The 18164-nt window shown below is 45.1% G+C and overlaps 1 protein-coding gene across 5 annotated transcripts in view; it reads left to right on the top strand.

Annotated features, from left to right (window-relative positions):
• LOC132576284 (uncharacterized) overlaps positions 1 to 18164 on the top strand; it is a 73820-nt gene that overhangs the window by 35597 nt on the left and 20059 nt on the right. For 2 of the 5 annotated variants that reach the window (XM_060245293.1, XM_060245296.1), the window contains exons 1-6: positions 166 to 323; positions 3659 to 3944; positions 5028 to 5179; positions 6480 to 6548; positions 7124 to 7409; positions 7619 to 7770. In XM_060245293.1, the coding sequence (XP_060101276.1) occupies positions 236 to 323; positions 3659 to 3944; positions 5028 to 5179; positions 6480 to 6548; positions 7124 to 7409; positions 7619 to 7770 (1033 nt within the window). In that variant the 5' untranslated portion in view covers positions 166 to 235. Of the gene's footprint in view, positions 1 to 165; positions 324 to 3658; positions 3945 to 5027; positions 5180 to 6479; positions 6549 to 7123; positions 7410 to 7618; positions 7771 to 18164 lie in introns of those variants that run through there. The other 3 variants (XM_060245295.1, XM_060245291.1, XM_060245294.1) reach the window with 2 other exon arrangements.

Here is an 18164-nt window from a genome sequence, read left to right on the forward strand (position 1 = left end):
CTTATAATCCTGTTTTCCTATCATTTCATACTCTCACATTGGACTTTTTCCTCATTCTGTTAATGGCAAAAACAAACATTTGTTTTACCTAAGAACTCCAAAGGACAGTTTACGTCCTGATTTCTGATTGGAAGAGATCAAAATTTGAGATTATATAACTTCATCAGTACTCTCCAGCTCTTTTCCTTTCTTCTGCTGAGCCTTAGATGCTATTCACAAGTTCTGCAAAAAGAACATGCCTCATTTAAAGAGAACCCTCACAAACATGAGATGGTGTCTTCCTCTGCTGCTGGCCATCCTGCCTGAACTGCTTGCTGAGAGCGGTAAGTGTGAAAGAGATAAGGATGGTGTAGGCAGGACCCTGCAAGCTGGAGTAGACCCACTAGTATCTTGCAATTGCAGCTGCAGAGGAATGATCTGCTCCTTAAAGAAGATGGTTTGTGGTATGGAGAAGCGAAAGGAAATAAACTGGGCTTCTTGATCTCCAATTTGCTGCATCTCAGGAAGGCTGGGTGACAGCAAATTTTCCAAGCTGGAAGGTCAGAAGAAGAACCCAACAAACAACTGTACTATGAAGAGTTGGTTCCTTATTTAACCCCCCCACCCTTTTCTGGGTATACAGCAAAATATCTCCAGCAAGAGGTTAAATTGTTTGGTGTAGTGGTTAAGTGCACAGACTCTTATCTGGGAGAATGGGGTTTGATTCCCCACTCCTGCACATGCACCTGCTGATGTGACCTTGGGTCAACCACAAGTGCTCTAAAGGCTGTTCCGCTCAAGAGCAGTTCTGTGAAAGCTCTCTCAGCTCCACCTATCTCACAGGGTGTCTGTTGTGGAGAGGGGAAGAGAAAGGAGATTTGTAAACCACTCGAAGACTTCTTTGGGTAATGAAGGGCAGGGTATAAATCCAATCTGTTCTTCTCTTAAACACTGACCCTCCCAGCTGGTCCCTCATCAGGTGGCAGTTGGGTTCTGAAGACTGCAAATAGCCTGTTCCTGCAAACAGACATGAGCATGTTAAGAACAGGCAAACTGTCAGTTAATTGGTTTCCTGACTACCTCTGGCAAACAATTAGCCGAACAGATGTTTAAGCATCCCTTAAGGGTAGCTTTAGATTTAGTCAAGAGATCACACTTTTGGGGACTGTTAATCCTCCAAGTTCATAAGGTAGCTGATTAACATCATTACATTTTTATTATTTTACACTGGGAGATATACTACCAGTATCTGTGAGATTTCTTGAGTAGGACACAACTCAAGATATTGTAGACATGGAAAAGATCCAGTTCTTACTCCTACACTTTCAAAACCTTCTTTACCTTTCTGATTCTGGGAGGAAATCAGAAAAGCCCAGGTCTTCCCCCATTCATCTGAACATGGGTGTTGTCAAAGCTCCCCAGTCCAGCCCAGGCTAAGGACCTTTGGTGGAAGGGCTGCAGCACAACAAAATCACAAAATTTTAGTGAGTGGTTGCCCACACATTAGTCTGGTAGGCTACCATCAGCCCCTTATCCATCCCAGTGGTTTAGAAGCAAAAGAGCAAATTCCTAGCCTTTCTGGGATTTAACCAGAAAGTCAACCCTGCAGAATGAGTTCCCAACAATTATAAGTTACCTGGTAGGCAGTCATTGGATCTAAAACACTGGAATTATATTGAGGTCAGTTGAAGTCAAAATCCACAAGCAAATAAAGAAAATTAGTTTTATTATGGTGCAAGGATATTTTTAAAAGAGCAAGACTGTCAGGGAAAACAAGAAATCTAAGAATTAAAACACTAACACAGTAATACAATGGTTCCAAGTTACCAGATGTTACTCCATCTCTGGCTGAAGGCTCTCAGAATCAAGGTGGCTCTCTCTCCAGATACTAGGGTTGCCAGGTCCAATTCAAGAAATATCTTTGGACTTTGGGAGTGGAGCCAGGAGACATTGGGAGGTGGAGCTAGGAGCAAGGTTGTGACAAGTGTAATTAAACTCCAAAGGGAGTTCTGGCCATCACATTTAAAGGGACTGAACACCTTTTAAATGCCTTCCCTCCATTGGAATTAATGCATAGGGGCACCTTCTTTTGGGACTCATAGAATTGGACCCCCTGGTCCAATCTTTTTGAAAAATGGAGGGTATTTTAAGGAGTGGCACCAGATACTATGCTGTAAATTTGGTGCATCTATCTAAAAAAAACAGCCCCCCCAAGCCCCATATACCCACAGATAAATTCTCCATTATACCCTATGGGAATCAGTCTCCATAGGGAATAATGGAGTGCCCAGCAGATATTCTCCCCCCTTGCTTTCTGATGACCCTGAAGCAGGGGGAGGGCCTCCAAACTGGGGGATCCCCGCCCCCACCTGGGGATTGGCAACCCTGCCAGGGACAGCAAGAGGTCTGGCCCTCTCAAGCAAGCAAGCAGAATGGCTGCCAGGAGCATAACAGCAACTGTATGGTGTGGTAGCACACATTCACCATCAACCACACTCTAAGATGAAAACCTAACTTCTTTATGGGTAAGGGTCCAATGTGATTCCAGGCCTGAAGAACCAATAGAAACTCACAGAGATTATGTAACTGTTACTGGGCAAATGACTAGGGTGACTTGACCAGGATGAAAGGAATCAAAAATACTGCAGGTTATCTTGGTCCCTTTCCCACAGGTGCAACCCATAGACCTTAATTGGTTGGAATGTGTCAATTGGAAACTGGTGCTAGTAGGCACTCACTCCTATGCACATCTGCATGTTATCTAAGAATAACAAGATCCCCTTGCTTTGCTAGCAGTGTCTGTTTCCATCTCTGGGAACTCTAAGCTGTGCTTGAGCCAAAGTTTCTAGGGAACCACTTTCTTCATGGGTGCAACTTATAGAGTGTACTGCTGTGCTTCTAGCACTACTGAGCTGACAAGCCACCCACCATATTGTGCTGCTTTTTGCCAGTGGGAGCAAGGCTAGCCTCACCAAGTAGACTGATAGGGAGAGACTGATGGATTTCCTGAATCAAACTGGAAACAAAGAGGTGTTTGTTGCTCCAGTATTTCTATCCTCAAGCATGTTCTAACAATGTGCATCCCAACCCTGCCCTGAAACACAAAGCTATCAGTAGTAGTAGCCAAGTCAATAGGCATTGGCGCTGGCACAGTCAGTTTTTGAGTGAAATTCAACCCATCATTCTAGAATCCTTGACTATGATTCCACTTGTATCCCTGTAGTTTATCCCAGCTGCAATGTACAGACTTTTAGAAGACCACTCTTTACTCAGCGAGTATCTGTTTTTTATGGATGATCCTATTTATGAATGCATGAAGCTGCCTTATATGGAATCAGACCCTTGGTCCAACAAAGTATTGTCTACTCAGACTGGCAGCAGCTCTCCACGGTCTCAGACCGAGCTCTTTTCTCATCACCTCCTACATTTAATTGGAGACAATGTGGATCGAACGTGGGACTTTCTGCATGCCAGGCAGATGCCCTGCCAGTGAGCCAAGCCCATCTACTTCATTAGTGGAATGAAACCAATGCCTGCAATCAATGCATTTGTTATAAGAGAGAAGTATTCTACATTGTTAAAAAGTCATTCAAACCATATTTGGGAAGGGTTTTCTTTTTTCTTTTTGTTCAGGGCTTAAGCACAGCTATATCGAGAGATAATCCTTTCTTTGTTGCAGACCTCAATGTGGCCATCCACGGAAATGCTTTACAATCCAGCACTTTCAACCCACTGGGAATTGCTAGCAATGCTATTGACGGGATGACCACAAGTGAATTTTCAGCAGGGTCATGTACCCACACAGATACAGAAACCCATCCATGGTGGATAGTGGACTTAAAGTCAGAGTATAGAGTAATTCGTGTAAGCATCACCAATCGGGAAGACTGCTGTGCATATCGGCTAAATGGGGCTGAAATCCGGATTGGGAACTCTCCTGAGGCAGGGGGAACTTTGAATCCCAGGTACTGAAGTGGTTAGATATTTTCCAGGACTATGCAAGATTAGAGTATAAGAAAGACAAAGAAATGGAAACGATCTAGATAGACTCCTAACTGTTTTAGTTCCAAAAACAGGACAATGTTTGTCATAAATGTAGAGATCTTTTAGGTAAAAAATGTGTGTGAGACCCACATAGTTTTCAATTTACATAACCATGCATTTAATCATAGAATTATAGAGTTTATTGTGGAATAATAAATGACACATGAGAATAACAGAAGGAAACACATCCATATACATACTGAAACCATCATGCTCATCTACTCATGCTGGGGTTGGCCAGATTTCTGCATAAGGACCTGAAAAAGGCGACCTCTTTCCTTGTAGCCTCTGAAGAATGTTGGTCCTGGATAAAAGTAGTCTGTAGAAAGTTCATTTGAAGGAAGTCTTTTAATTGAAAGAAAGTCAGTTTGAAGAAAATCTTATGGTATACAAGATTATTCCACATGGGGCAGAGAAAAAAAGCCCTAGAGAAATAGACATGGGATATCTAGTTGGAACAGGAGACATGGTTGGGACACCAGGTAGAATCCTCCATCTTGCTTCATATTCCATGAGCCTATTTAGGGTTTCAAGGTATGTGTCTGTCTTAGAGAATGTCTCCTATTCAACTGAATTCAACCGTATTAACCTAGGTTACCAAATTATACCAGCCCCTGACCTGCTCCTGAACTGGTTTGTTTCGTCTTCCAGCATAACCTGACAAACTTTTCTGCTTTTGGCCACCTGGTCTTCCATCTTTTCAACTGGCATATCCCCCCTTTTAAATTTTTTTTGCACTTGATTTGTCCCTCTTGCTGTTTATTCATACTCATTATCTTCCAGGGATTTTAGTCCATTTATTATCACATCATTTGTAATCTCCCAGGAATTTCAGCCTTTCAACTTTCTCATTATTTCATACTTCACGCATGCTTTCTTCTGTTACAATATCTCCAATACACACATTGAATAAATTTCAAACTGTATATCAATATATTGATTAAATAAAAATAATTAATTAACATGTAGTTACCAGTTACATGCTCATGTGGTTTCTTTTCAAGATGTACTGTGATTGAATCCTTGGGTCCTGGGGAAACCCAGCATTTTTACTGTGAAAATATGCAAGGAAAGTATGTTACTGTTAACCAACCAAATGGAGGAACGCTCACACTTTGTGAAGTCCAAGTGTTTGGCCAGAAGGTAACTTCCACCAGTAAGTAACATATTTCCTAGATGGCTTCTGTTCTGTTTCAGTCAGAGAGAGACTGGCAGATGAGACAGAGAGAGGGGGAGCAAGTCAGGCCCGTAGCCACAGTGGGGCCCGGGGGGGCATGACCCCTCCACCCAGCCCCCACTTCCACCTGTGTGGCCTCTCCTTTCCCCACTGCTCTCCCTGCGGCCCCATTTTTGCCGCCGTTGCCGCTCTCCCCACCCCATTCCTGCCTCCCCCGCTCTCCCCGTAGCCCCGTTTTTGCTGCCGCTGCTCTCCCTGGGCTCTTTCCTGTCTCCCAAGCCCTCCCCGCAGCCCTGTTTTTGCTGCCACTGCTCTCCCCTGCCTCACAAGCTCTCTCTGCAGCCCCGTTTTCACTGCTGCCGCTCTCCCCGAGGTCTTCTTCCCACCCCCAAGAGCATGAGAGAGAGAGACTAGGGCCCGGAGGCTGGCTGCTGGAAGAAGCAGCCAAGACTCCACGCGCCCCCCCCCCCCCCCAATTTTATGTCCTGGGCGCCCCTCCCCCCCAAAAAAAATTCTGGCTATAGGGATGGAGCAAGTATTTTCAACATCACAGACTTAATCTGAGTTAGTAGTCATTCCGTTACTGCACAGCATCATGGGAAATATAGTGTTGTAAGAGGGCAGAGGCTTAGCTTATGCAAACTCATGACATATATAATAAGAAAGTCTTCCCAAAGCAAGTGAAATAGGCCTAAGATTGATAGAAACTAGTGATTCTCAGGTTTACCTACTCAGTTTGAACTGCAGTGTTTTAAATAGTTTCTTCTGTACCATGGTACCTGCTTGGTGTAAAGACTGCCTGACTATTCTATTTGGTGACATCTTTCTTAGGCATGTATCTACTGAATCACTTTCTCCTCTTAGTGTCCCTCCCATGTCTCACTATCTGGGAAACTGAAGCCAGGTGCCAGACTAACAATCAGATTAGAAAGTTTCTGGCAGATTCAGAGCATTTACTATATTTACAAACAGGACCTGGCTTGAGTCAGATCTTGATTAGAAAATTCTGACTGCTTATCCCTAGTAAACAGTTTTTAAAAGCTTTGCATGATAAAACCTAATATGCAAAATAGGGCACACTTTTGAAATGAATATTTTATTCATAGTAGTACTGAGCCCTTCCCAGGGGACTGCAAAGTATCTATTATAGTTTGTTGTCAGTTGTTTCAACACTGTCCCCAAGTTTGTACCTATTGTAAACTATTCCTAATGATGTGCATCACCTTCTGAGGGAGTCTTAGCCAAGTCTTTTTGTTTCTTTTTATAACTTCCATGTCAGCTGAGCCCAGACCAGAAGAGACTCAGTCTTCCAGACTACTGGCAAGTGGAGAGCAAGTGGAGACCTCTGGTAACCAACCCATTATATCCTAATGAACATGAGAAAATACCACGTGTGTAGTCCTCTTGATAAATAAACATAATAGTGAAATTATGGGAACTTCATTCACACATCTCCCAAGTTCAGTTAGGCCCAAAGAGTATAGTTGGAGACCATTACATTTTTATTATCCACTTTACTCAGGAACATATGAAACATATGAAATTGGATAATATTGAGTCAAAACATTAGTCTCTCTAGCCTGACACTCTCTTTGCTGACAGACAGCAGCTCCCCCATCTCAAGTTAGCGAACAACTTTCTCAATCAGCCCTGTTACATGAGGCCCTTCAACTGAGTGTGCTAGAGGTTCTGAACCTGGAATTCTTTGCCCTTGAAGCATGTGGTCTGTCCCTAACATGGCCTCACTCCTTTAAAGATCAAAGTCAGAGTCTACCACCAGTGTATCTGCAATGTATTGCTAATTATACATTCAAATAATTAATTCAGATCTACTGTGTGAGCTTTCTTTGTAGTGTGAATATGCTTTAGTTTTTGGTGGCTTAAACACAAAGGGAGTGTTTGTGTGTGTGTTGTTTTTCATAGAACCCAATGTTGCTCTTGAAGGAAAGGCATTCCAGTCCAGCACCTACAACTCACTTGGAGAGGCAGAGAATGCTGCGGATGGATCTTCCTCTGCTAACTATATGAATGGGCACTGCACCCATACACAGCTTGAAATTAATCCCTGGTGGACAGTGGACTTGGGAGCAAAGTTCCGAGTGCACAAAGTCAGTGTCCTCAACCGAGAGGACTGCTGTGCAGATCGGATCAATGGGGCGGAAATCCTAATTGGGAACTCACCAGAAAAAGGAGGAATTACGAACCCTAGGTACTGCAACAACATAATTTTTGGAGGTGGGGGGGGTGTCATAGGGTGACTGTACAGAACAAGGGAAATAAAATGAAGCAGCAAGATTCCTAACAGTTTAATGTGTGACATTTTTCAAATTAATAATTTGCCATGGTCTGAGAAGAAGAAAAAAATCTTTCCTTTTGTGCTTCATAACTAATACTAATAGGATTTTGTTTCTGTTCAAGGTGTGCTACAATCAACTCTCTGGGTCCAGGAGAAACAGCCATTTTTGACTGCAGAGAAGCCCAGGGGCAGTATGTAACTGTTACTATCCCAGGCATACAATATCTTACACTCTGTGAAGTCCAAGTGTTTGGTGTGAAGCAAAATACCTCTGGTGAGTAAAAGATTTCCCAGTCATCTAATGTTGCGTGCATAGTTAGCTTTTGCTGGAATGCCTTGCCAGAAGTTTTTGTAATCTATAGGTATCGTTTCTTCTCTGGCACAGATTGTTTTAATTTAATACGTTTGCCCCCCAAGGTCGGAATAAAGAGTCAGACACAATGCATTGGAATAAAATTGGGCCACTTTATTAACTAACAGCATAAACAGCAAGGGTACCCCACCAGCGGCCTGGTCAGGGCTAGGGGTCACCGCGACCGCTCCCCTGCCATTAACGGGCAAGAGACCCAGCCCCCCAGCCAGAGCTGAGCAACTCAGCTCCCTCCAGGCAGGCCCAGCAAGGAGGCACGCACCAGAGGGCCCCAAACCCAGACGCACGTCTCGCCAGAAAGGCACCCTCTAGCCGAGCCTCCTGGACAGTCTGCAATCTCCAAACCCGGGTCTCCAAACCCCAGGTTGTTCATGCCAGACCCCAAATTCCCCAAAAGGGGGATGCTTCGCAGTCCTCCCCTAGCCGCATAGTGTCCTAAACCCCAAAAACCTGCCACTACTAAGGCCAAGTCTCTACTTAGGGCTTAGCGCCCACCGGGAGGCCCAAGGCCACCCGCAACCCTTGCTGCAAATCTCTCAGAAAAAGCATATTACCCTTTTCCGAGATATGGACCCCATCCCCTCTGTAGAGGCCAGGACATTTACCAAAATATCCGGATGGGGCAAATAGTGGCCCAACGCCCTTTCTAGCAGTTTTTTAAGTTCCTTGTTGGCCTTGTATCTAGCCCTTTCTATAACTGCGGGGTCCAAAGCACAACGCCATACCAGGCGGGGCAGCATGGCTGACCACACTACGATGGTCCCCGGCCATCGCTCCCAATGTGCTGGAAATCATCACGGGCTTGCCATACCAAGGCCTTGCCCTTCAACAACCCCAGATCATTACCTCCCAGGTGAACAATTAAGATCTGAGGAGGAGGACCCGCTCTATGATTGAACCAAAATGGTAGCAAGCCCGGCCACTGAAGGCCCCGGAGCCCCTGCCATTTGATAACGGCATGCTGGCTGAGTCCCAGCTGAGAGCCGACCGCAGTTCTCCGTCCCTGAAGAGCGGCCCAAAACACGTGTCTATGGCCGCAGATGAGAACTCGGCTCCGGCTCCTCTGGCCAGGAACAGCAGCATCTAAAGAGAAAAAACAGTTAACACAAACAGAACCAATAGCATTCCAACAACCAAAGTTACTCACGGCCTGCGAAAAGGTCGTACATAGCCTTATAGGTCGATGAATGCCACCGATCCAGCCTCCGAATAGAAGTAGCAGGATACCCCATGTCCACTGCTGTAGAGGCCGCCCCAGTCCAAAGGAGTGGGTCCCAAAACTGCACCCCTGACAACCCCAGCTCACAAAAAGCCCGAGCCGTCACCACTCAAGACTGGTGTCTCGTCAACAGCTCGCTCACCCTAAGAGCCCCCAAAGAAGGCTAACAAGGACGCAGCATGGAACAAACATGCTTCAAAGGCGAAGCACACACGTCCAAGAACCTCATCAAAACACGTAGAATCGGAGGAGAAAGGGGACTCCACGTATCAACCCTGGGACCGGCCTTTCTAGACCACCCCTCCCACATCTTTTGCAGACCAAAGTCCGCCGTGTCTTCCCTATAACCCTAGTGCCTTGCTGGCAAAAGCCAACGCAGACAGGCGCCCCCTAATGGATTGCACTGCCAACCCCTTACCTCTCAGCAAAACACAGTAATGGAGTAATTCCTCCACCGTAAGGGGCCACACCCTGCGGTACCCTACCTCAGCCCTAAAGTCTTCAAACTGCCGCACAGCCCATTCGAAAGACTTCCGTGTGCTAGGCGCAATGGCTAGACCTATCGCTCTGCAGGCCTCGGCTCTCCAATCAGCCATAGCTCCTGGGGCATTGGCACTGGTCTGCCTCTGGGGCCAGCTGATGAAATCTCTCCATCTGTTGCTACCCCATTACTAACCCCAGGAACATGCTTGGCTAAAAACAGAATATTAAGCCACAAACAACGCAGAGTGAAGGCCCTCACCAATCTCATAACCTACCCAGATTTGGATGAGAGGGAATTAATGACGTGGACCACTGCCATATTATCACACCAAAATGAACGGTGTGATTGGCCATATCCTTCCCCCACAGCCAAACTGCAACTAAGATGGGAAAGAACTCGAGAAACGTGAGATCCCGGTTCACCCCCACCCTTGCCCACAAATCAGGCCAGCTAGCCGCGCACCAATGTCCACGGAGCTCAGCCTCAATTCCTCCCCCCAAAAGGAGACTCCATTAAAAGACTCCAAAAATTCCTGCCAAACCCTCGAATCATCCCTCATGCTGCAAGTAACCCTAGCCCTATGCTGAGGCAAGCTTAATCCTGCCAAAGCATCACAAAGCCTCCTAAGAAAAGCCCTTCCGGGAACGACCACTTTAATCCTTCCCTCAGCCAGCCCCTTGGCCATCTTATCCCTCACAACCTATTCCAAACCCCAAACAAACTTAAAGGTTACCTGATGTAAATGGAACTCAAGGACCCTGGAAAGGGATCTGAAACCAACTTTAAAACCCTCTAACAAATACCAACTATCAAGCCTTCGAGGGTACCTTGCCAGCCGCTGCTCAAGAGGTCCCACCCATATCGGGCTGGGTCCCTTTCTTAGCCGGAAAGGCTCCTCCACCTCCTCCAGGCTACTTTGCACTCCTACGCCCCCGAGCTTTAGGACAGTCATCAAAAGAGTGGGATCCCCTACACATGGGCATTCGTGCTTAAGCTGGCATGCTTTCCTATTACATACCCCAGGGGCTCCTAATTCCCAACAGAGCAAGCGGGGACATCATCTGCAGCCAAAGCTGCTGATGGATCCGATCCCATTGAAAAGACGGATACAGTCCACCTATTCCCCCTTTAAAGTTTCTCGCTGGTGGCAGAAAGCAGACGATCCCCAAGCGGTAAAGCAACCTCCCCAAAGGGCAAGGCTGCAAAAGGCACCATCGCATAAGGAGAAGGTGCCCCCTAACTGGTCCCGCCAAGTTCATATGCCCTCCGCCTGATCCCCGACAAGGTATGCATACCTGTCCATGCCCAATTTAGCGGTACACCCCGGAAGAAGCAGGCACCACCGTATTCACTCCTGAAGCACTCTGCCCAGCTGCCAAAGCAGGCCCCCATACACACCATGGCCAAACCTGCCCTGGCCCCACCTGTAAGTTATCACAACACCTACTTCCAAGGCCAGCAGGAACCACTGGCAAACAAACACCGGACGTCCCAGCTGTATCCACCGCACCAGCATCAGGACCACTGAGACCGGCATCCCTGCCAGGCATGACTCTACCATACCTGTCCTCAAGAATAGACAGCCTGGTGAGAATGTTAACTTGCCTTGCCTTCCTGGATTGCCTCATCCCTTCCCCCCCACTTGGAGAAGGGACACCTGACACTTGCTCAAGCACCCTCAGCCTGTGCAGTATACTAGGTTCTACTGCTGCTCCATCCTCATCCCCCGATGATGACGGGGATGGTGGCCTCCTAGCAGGCACTCTAGACGGTATGGGTGCAGGCTTCTGCCATTAGGCTTGCCTGCGCCCATACCCCCAGCCATATTGCCACAGAATTGTCTGAGCAAACAATCACCTCCGAAATAAAACATATGAACATATGACGCTGCCTTATACTGAATAAGACCCTCGGTATGCCAAAGACATCTCCTCCGACCTGCAGTGGCTCTCCAGGGTCTCAAGCTAAGTTTTTAACACCTATTTGCCTGGACCCTTTAAGTAGGAGATGCCGGGGATTGAACCTGGGACCTTCTGCTTACCAAGCAGATGCTCTACCACTGAGCAACCCTTCCTCCCCAAGATGGAGAGCTGAGTCAGCCTGGAGCCGGCTACCTAAACCCAGCTTCCGCCAGGATCGAACTCAGGTCGTGTGCAGAGGGCTCCGACCGCAGTACTACAACTTTACCACTCTGCGCCACGGGGCTCTAATCCAGTCCTAAAATGGCCACCGCACCCTACAAGAAATGAGACTTAAGATGGCCGCTCCACTCTCTCACCAAGTAAGCAAAATGGCTGCACTCCTTTCCCCACGGAAGACACACAAAATGGCTGCCACTAGCCTCTTAAATGCCCTATCTCACTCCAAGAAAGGGCATAAAATGGCCACCTAGCAACAGTACTAAAATGGCCACCAAATAGGCTTCCCAATCCCCAGGTCCCAGCAGGGGATCCCCTGGTTTTACAGGCTTCCCCCCTCCCCCAGCCAGCTGGCCGGCGGGGGAAGCTCCACCCCCACAGTCATTATGCACCTCCAGGAACGATTCTCATAGGGAATGATGGGGAATTGATCTGCGGGTGTCAGGGGCTCTGGGGGGGCTGTTTTTTGAGGTAGAGGTGCCAAATTTTCTGTATAGCATCTAGTGCCTCTCCCCAAAATACCTCCCAAGTTTCAAAAGGATTGGACCAGGGGGTCCAATTCTATGAGCCCCAAAAGAAGGTGCCCCTATCCTTCATTATTTTCTATGGAAGGAAGGCATTCTAAAAGGTGTGCTGTCCCTTTAAATGCAATGGCCAGAACTCCCTTGGAGTTCAATTATGCTTGTCACACCCTTGCTCCTGGCTCCACCCCCAAAGTCCCCAGATATTTCTTGAATTGGACTTGGCAACCCTACCACCAAAGGTCCCCTCCAACCTGCCAAGGCAAACTACTCCCTTAAAAAACTGGGGTGGGGGGGAGGCAGACCATAGCCTCCCTAGCAACAGTACTATCTTCTCCCTAGCAACAGTACTAAATGGCCACCAAAGGTCCCCTCCAACCCGCCAAAGCAAACTACTCCCTTAAAAAACTGGGGGGGGGGAGGCAGACCATAGCCTCAAAATGACCACTTCAGGATCGCAGGCTAAGGTCTTTCATGCCTAACTGCCTGCACCCCTTATAGTTGGAGATGCTAGATATGACCACTGAGCCCCTGTCCCTCCTGGCCGTCAGGATAGCAGGCTGAGGTTTTTCACGCCTATCTGCCTGCACCCTTTATAGCTGGAGATTGACCACAGAGCCCACATCCCTCCAGGCTGTCCTCTTCCCAAAAAATAAAAAGGGGGGGGGGAGGCAGACCACCCGACCTCTCAAGAACCCCCCCCCCCCGTTCAGAGACCCTTGTAGCCAGACAGCTCACTCAAACACCAATGACCCCCTCACAGAAAGGCTGACCACCCCCAGCCCAACGCAGCTCAAACTCCTGGAGACTCAGCCAGACGCCGCTGCCAAAACGCCGCCTAAGACGATCCTCAGCCAAAGGAATGGCCGCCGATGCAGCGACAGGCTCCCGACCGTCCGATAGGAAGAACCTGCAACGAAGCTTCCCCAAAGCTGCTGTAACGAAGCTGTTACATGCAATAACTGACCACATCCGATCAACGACGGAGAGAACTGAGGGGAACGTGGAGGCTAGCCGTTAAAGCGGCTAGCCCCGCCCCTCACATTGCGCGCCCAAACGGGCGACTTCTGACTTCTCCCTCCCAGGGAGGCAAACAGCGCAGAAGCAGCCTAGCAGCTACGCTGCAGGCTGCAAGCTTCTGATTCTCTATAGTTTAGATATTTATCATTACAATATGTATCATTACCTCACCATGGCATTTGATCTATATTTATTCCTTGGTTTATAGGAGATCTGAAGATTGCTAATAGGACAGAGACCTCACTTTGTTTTCAAGATTGCACAAGTAACCCAGGGTGGAAGGGCAAACATTCTACGCCATTGGGGGGACCTGCAAGTGGCAGTCATTTTATGTTACAAATAAAGTACTTCTTTTAGCGAAAGCGTTGCTTTGAGAATCAAAAGTGAAAGACAAATAATAGGAATACATTTGTATTCTTTATTCACAAAATGAATATGGAGGCTTATTCACACTGTTGTGCTTACCTAGTTATCTAAACATCCAGATTCTCTATTTTAATATATTAGAGGATTGTGCTGGCCAAGACAATGCTTTGGCCTCTGTCTGTGTCATACAGTTAATAGAGTGACTTTGCCCTTAGATAGCAATAGCTATTTCTTGGTTTATATTATCCAACTTTGTTACCAGATGGTCATAATACAAGCCACCAATGCATTGGGCATAAATTCTAAGGATCTGATGCAAGAAAAGCTTTCAGATTATTCAGGCACATCATGTGTGGAAATGTGAAGGGCTGTACAGTGTTCTGTTGCATCACTGATGACCCCTACTCTCTCTTCTCCCTCCCTTCTCAAAGGAGGAGGGGAGGAGTCCTTAGCCAATGGAGGGGAGGCTTAGCTTTGTATCTCTCCTGCAGGTCTTTTGCAACCTCAAGAAATAATGAGAAAGGCTGGGTTGCAATTTACACAGGGCAGAACCTGTGGACTCCCTCCCCCCTTTTTCCTACTGAGGAATCACCCTAGAAAACAAATTTGAGAGCTGGAAAGTGCATTATGTTCCGTTCACTGGCTATTAAACCCTGAACCAACAATCTTCAGCTGCCCATCCCAGGAGGCAAAGACAACGATGGGCACCTTGGCAGCTGATTGGAGGGGCCAATCAGGTAGAACAGGGGTTTGATTGTGGGGGCCTGGAACCCCGCCCCCCCGCTACAGGCCTGCTGGTGAATGGAATCCGTGGGTATCACCAGAGAGGACAATAGTGCAAGCCATGCTGTGCCAAACAGGTATAAATAATGTAGAAAGGGATGTCAGCTGATGGGAAGGTAGTTCTGAGCCCTTCCCCTGCCCACACCACTGCCTCCAAACTTGCGTTTCCCTTTCTCTTGGTGCAGCTGACTTCCTATCTGATGTAGGTTTACCTGTGCTCTTGGAGTCTGGCTGGGAGAAAAGCAATTGGAGGAATGGAGTTTTGATGGAAAAAGCATGAGCAGTGGCAACATTTAGTATCCTTCTCCCACCTGTCCTTCTACATGAAGCAGTTCTTATGTCCATTGGACAGCAAGCCATATTCTGCTGCTGTCACACCTAGTTGAACAATGCAGTCCTAAACAGGATGATTTCAGTAAATCCATGGACTTCAAAGGGTGTGGCTCTGCTCAGAACTTCACCTGGAAGAAGTGGTAAAGATTGGGATGGGCATGTTTTCCATACAATGATGACGAGGGTGGCTGCAATGTGGTCATGAGTCTACAACCCAAAACTCCCATTGCTTCATGTTTAAAAGACTTTTATTTTCAAGTGAAAAAAAGGAAAGGGAAAGTGGGTATAGAAAAGTAAAAAAAAATCTGTTTAGAAAAATAGAATACATTCTGCATACTACTATATCCTCAAATACAAGAGAATTCCATCATATTCTTATTATTAGACATTTAGCTTCTTATCACATTAGTCATATGAAATTATGTTGTAAATTCCCCTTTAAATTATCAGTTTAATTTATGTTTAGTTCATATTCCAATCAAATAATCTGAAGGGTATTCACCACCATTCATCATTAAAGCAGTTTAAGTATCTAACTATACATATAACTTCTCCCAGTATTTTCTTGCTTCCTCTTTGGATTTCCCAGCAAGATAAATAGTCCATCTCTGCTGCTTCCAATACTCCCAATCAGCTCCTGCTTCGTAGGTAACTCTTGAAGCTTCCATTTCTGGGCAAACAAAATCCTAGCTGCAGTATTAATATGTGCCATCAAATGTCTTATTTCTTTTGTATAGTCATTAGGATATATAGCCAACAAAAACAGTTCTGGTTTAAACTGGATCTGCATCTTCAAAATCTTTTGTAATAGTTCATGAACCATCTTCCTGTACTCTTTCACCTTCTCACAAGTCCACCACATATGATAAAATGACCCCACCTGTTTTGTACATTTCCAACATTTGTTAGTCATATTAGAATACATTCTAGAAAGTTTTTGAGGAATTACATACCATCTATAAAACACCTAATTGAACAATGCAATCCTAAACAGGATGATTTCAAAGGACATTGATTTGGTTAGTTTAATTTTTGAATTCCATAAAGTCTCCCATTCATCTAATATAATATTACGCCCTATATTCTTTGCCTATTGTACCATACAATCTCATCTTGCATCCTCTGTAGTAGATAAGAGTAGATTTTTGAAATTAATTTTTCTTGGGGCCTAAAAATATTTCGTATTGATCCTTGTTAAACCCTATTGCCTTGTTTTTTACATATCTGGACTCTGCGTTCTGAGCTCATGTTCTGAACTCATGTTAATGTTCTTACTTTCTAGTTCTTCCTTAATTTAGTTGATTATCTTGTTTCAATAAGTCCTCATACTTATAACATTGATTTGGGTTCATAAGATTTGGTGGTGTGAAGCTACAACAGGGGATACCCATCTTGGAATACTTTTATAAATTTTTGGTTTTAACCATGCCCATGTATGGTAAAGAGATTTTCACAACCAGTGGTTTTAGAAATAAGAGTGGCCTTCTAATCTTTGATACCACAAATATGCATGCCAGCCTTGAGTAAGTTCATGCCCTCCAAAAGGAGCTGTCTTCTATCTTGTAGCAAAGTCCAATCTCTCAGCCAGGTCAGCACCAAGGCCCTATAGTACAGTTGCCAGTTTGGCAGGCCTAGACCTGCTCTTTTTTTACAGTCTAATACTTTGAGTTTAATCCTTGGTTTTTTCTTCTGCCAAATATATGCCGAAATCATCTTATTAAATTCTTGAAAGAAGGTATTAGTTAAAAGCACTGGGATGGTTTGAAATAAGAATAACAATCTTGGCAATACATTCATTTTGATCGAAGCTATTCTTCCCATTAAAGATATGTTCAAATCTCGCCATTTTTCCAAATCTCATTGGATTTCTTTAAGCAGTTTATCATAGTTATCTGTCTTTAGGGTACTAAACTTTCTTTAAGCAGTTTATCATAGTTATCTGTCTTTAGGGTACTACACTTGTTTGACATATAAATACCTAAGTATTTCACTTTCTTCTCGTAGAAAAATTTGGACTTTTCTTGAAAGGATTAGATTTGTTCTATTGTCATATTCTTAGTCAAAAATTTTGTCTTTCCATAGTTTATCTTCAATCCTGTCCAGTAACCAAATTGGCTAATCTTATTTGTTAAGTAATCAATTGAATTGAGTGGTTGTTCTAATATGAAGACCAAATCATCTGCAAATGCCCTCAATTTGTATTGCTCACCTTTGACCAGTGCACCTTTCATATTAGAATCTTCTCTTATCTGTTTATTCAAAATCTCCAAACATAAATAAACAAAAGTGGTGGCAATGGGCATCCTTGTCTTGTACCCTTCTGGATAGCAATTGGTTCTGATAATTCACCATTCACCATCACCTTGGCACTTTGAGATGAATATATTGATTGTATCATTTTCAAAAAGTTCTCACCACATTCCATGCCTCTCAATTGTTGTATCATTAATTGCCACTGAACATTGTCAAAGGTTTAAGAACATAAGAGAAGCCATGTTGGATCAGGCCAACGGCCCATCAAGTCCAACACTCTGTGTCACACAGTGGCAAAAATTTTTATATACACACATACACTGTGGCTAATAGCCACTGATGGACCTGTGCTCCATATTTTTATCTAAACCCCTCTTGAAGGTGGCTATACTTGTGGCCGCCACCACCTCCTGTGGCAGTGAATTCCATATGTTAATCACCCTTTGGGTGAAGAAGTACTTCCTTTTATCCGTTTTAACCTTTCTGCTCAGCAATTTCATCGAATGCCCACGAGTTCTTGTATTGTGAGAAAGGGAGAAAAGTACTTCTTTCTCTACTTTCTCCATCCCATGCATTATCTTGTAAACCTCTATCATGTCACCCCGCAGTCGACGTTTCTCCAAGCTAAAGAGTCCCAAGCGTTTCAACCTTTCTTCATAGGGAAAGTGCTCCAGCCCTTTAATCATTCTAGTTGCCCTTCTCTGGACTTTCTCCAATGCTATAAGATGTTTTCTCTGCATCTAAGCAAATTAAGGCTAGCTGTTTCTCTGGATGACTTTCATAATACTCCAGTATATTACATATAGTCGTGACATTATCTTTCAAATATCTTCCTGGCAGAAATCCTGCTTGATCCCGATGTATAATAGTCAACAAAATCTTCTTCAAATGCTGTGACAGGATAGAAGCGAAAATCTTGTAATCCACGTTCAAGAAAGAGATTGGTCTAAAATTCTTTACATCTTTAAAGTCTGCACCTTCCTTTGGGATTAGAGATATTGTGGCTTCTTGCCATGTCGGTGGGGTTTCGGCTTCCCTCTGAATAGTTTCTATCAGGTGTTTAAATGGGACCGATAAACAATCTTCAAAAGCTTTATAAAATTCTGCTTGTAAGCCATCTGGCCCAGGTGATTTACCATTTTTTTGAGAAGCTATTGCCTCACATACTTCTCTTATCATTA

Source organism: Heteronotia binoei, chromosome 8, assembly GCF_032191835.1.
Source record: "Heteronotia binoei isolate CCM8104 ecotype False Entrance Well chromosome 8, APGP_CSIRO_Hbin_v1, whole genome shotgun sequence".
Taxonomy (NCBI): Eukaryota; Metazoa; Chordata; class Lepidosauria; order Squamata; family Gekkonidae; genus Heteronotia; species Heteronotia binoei.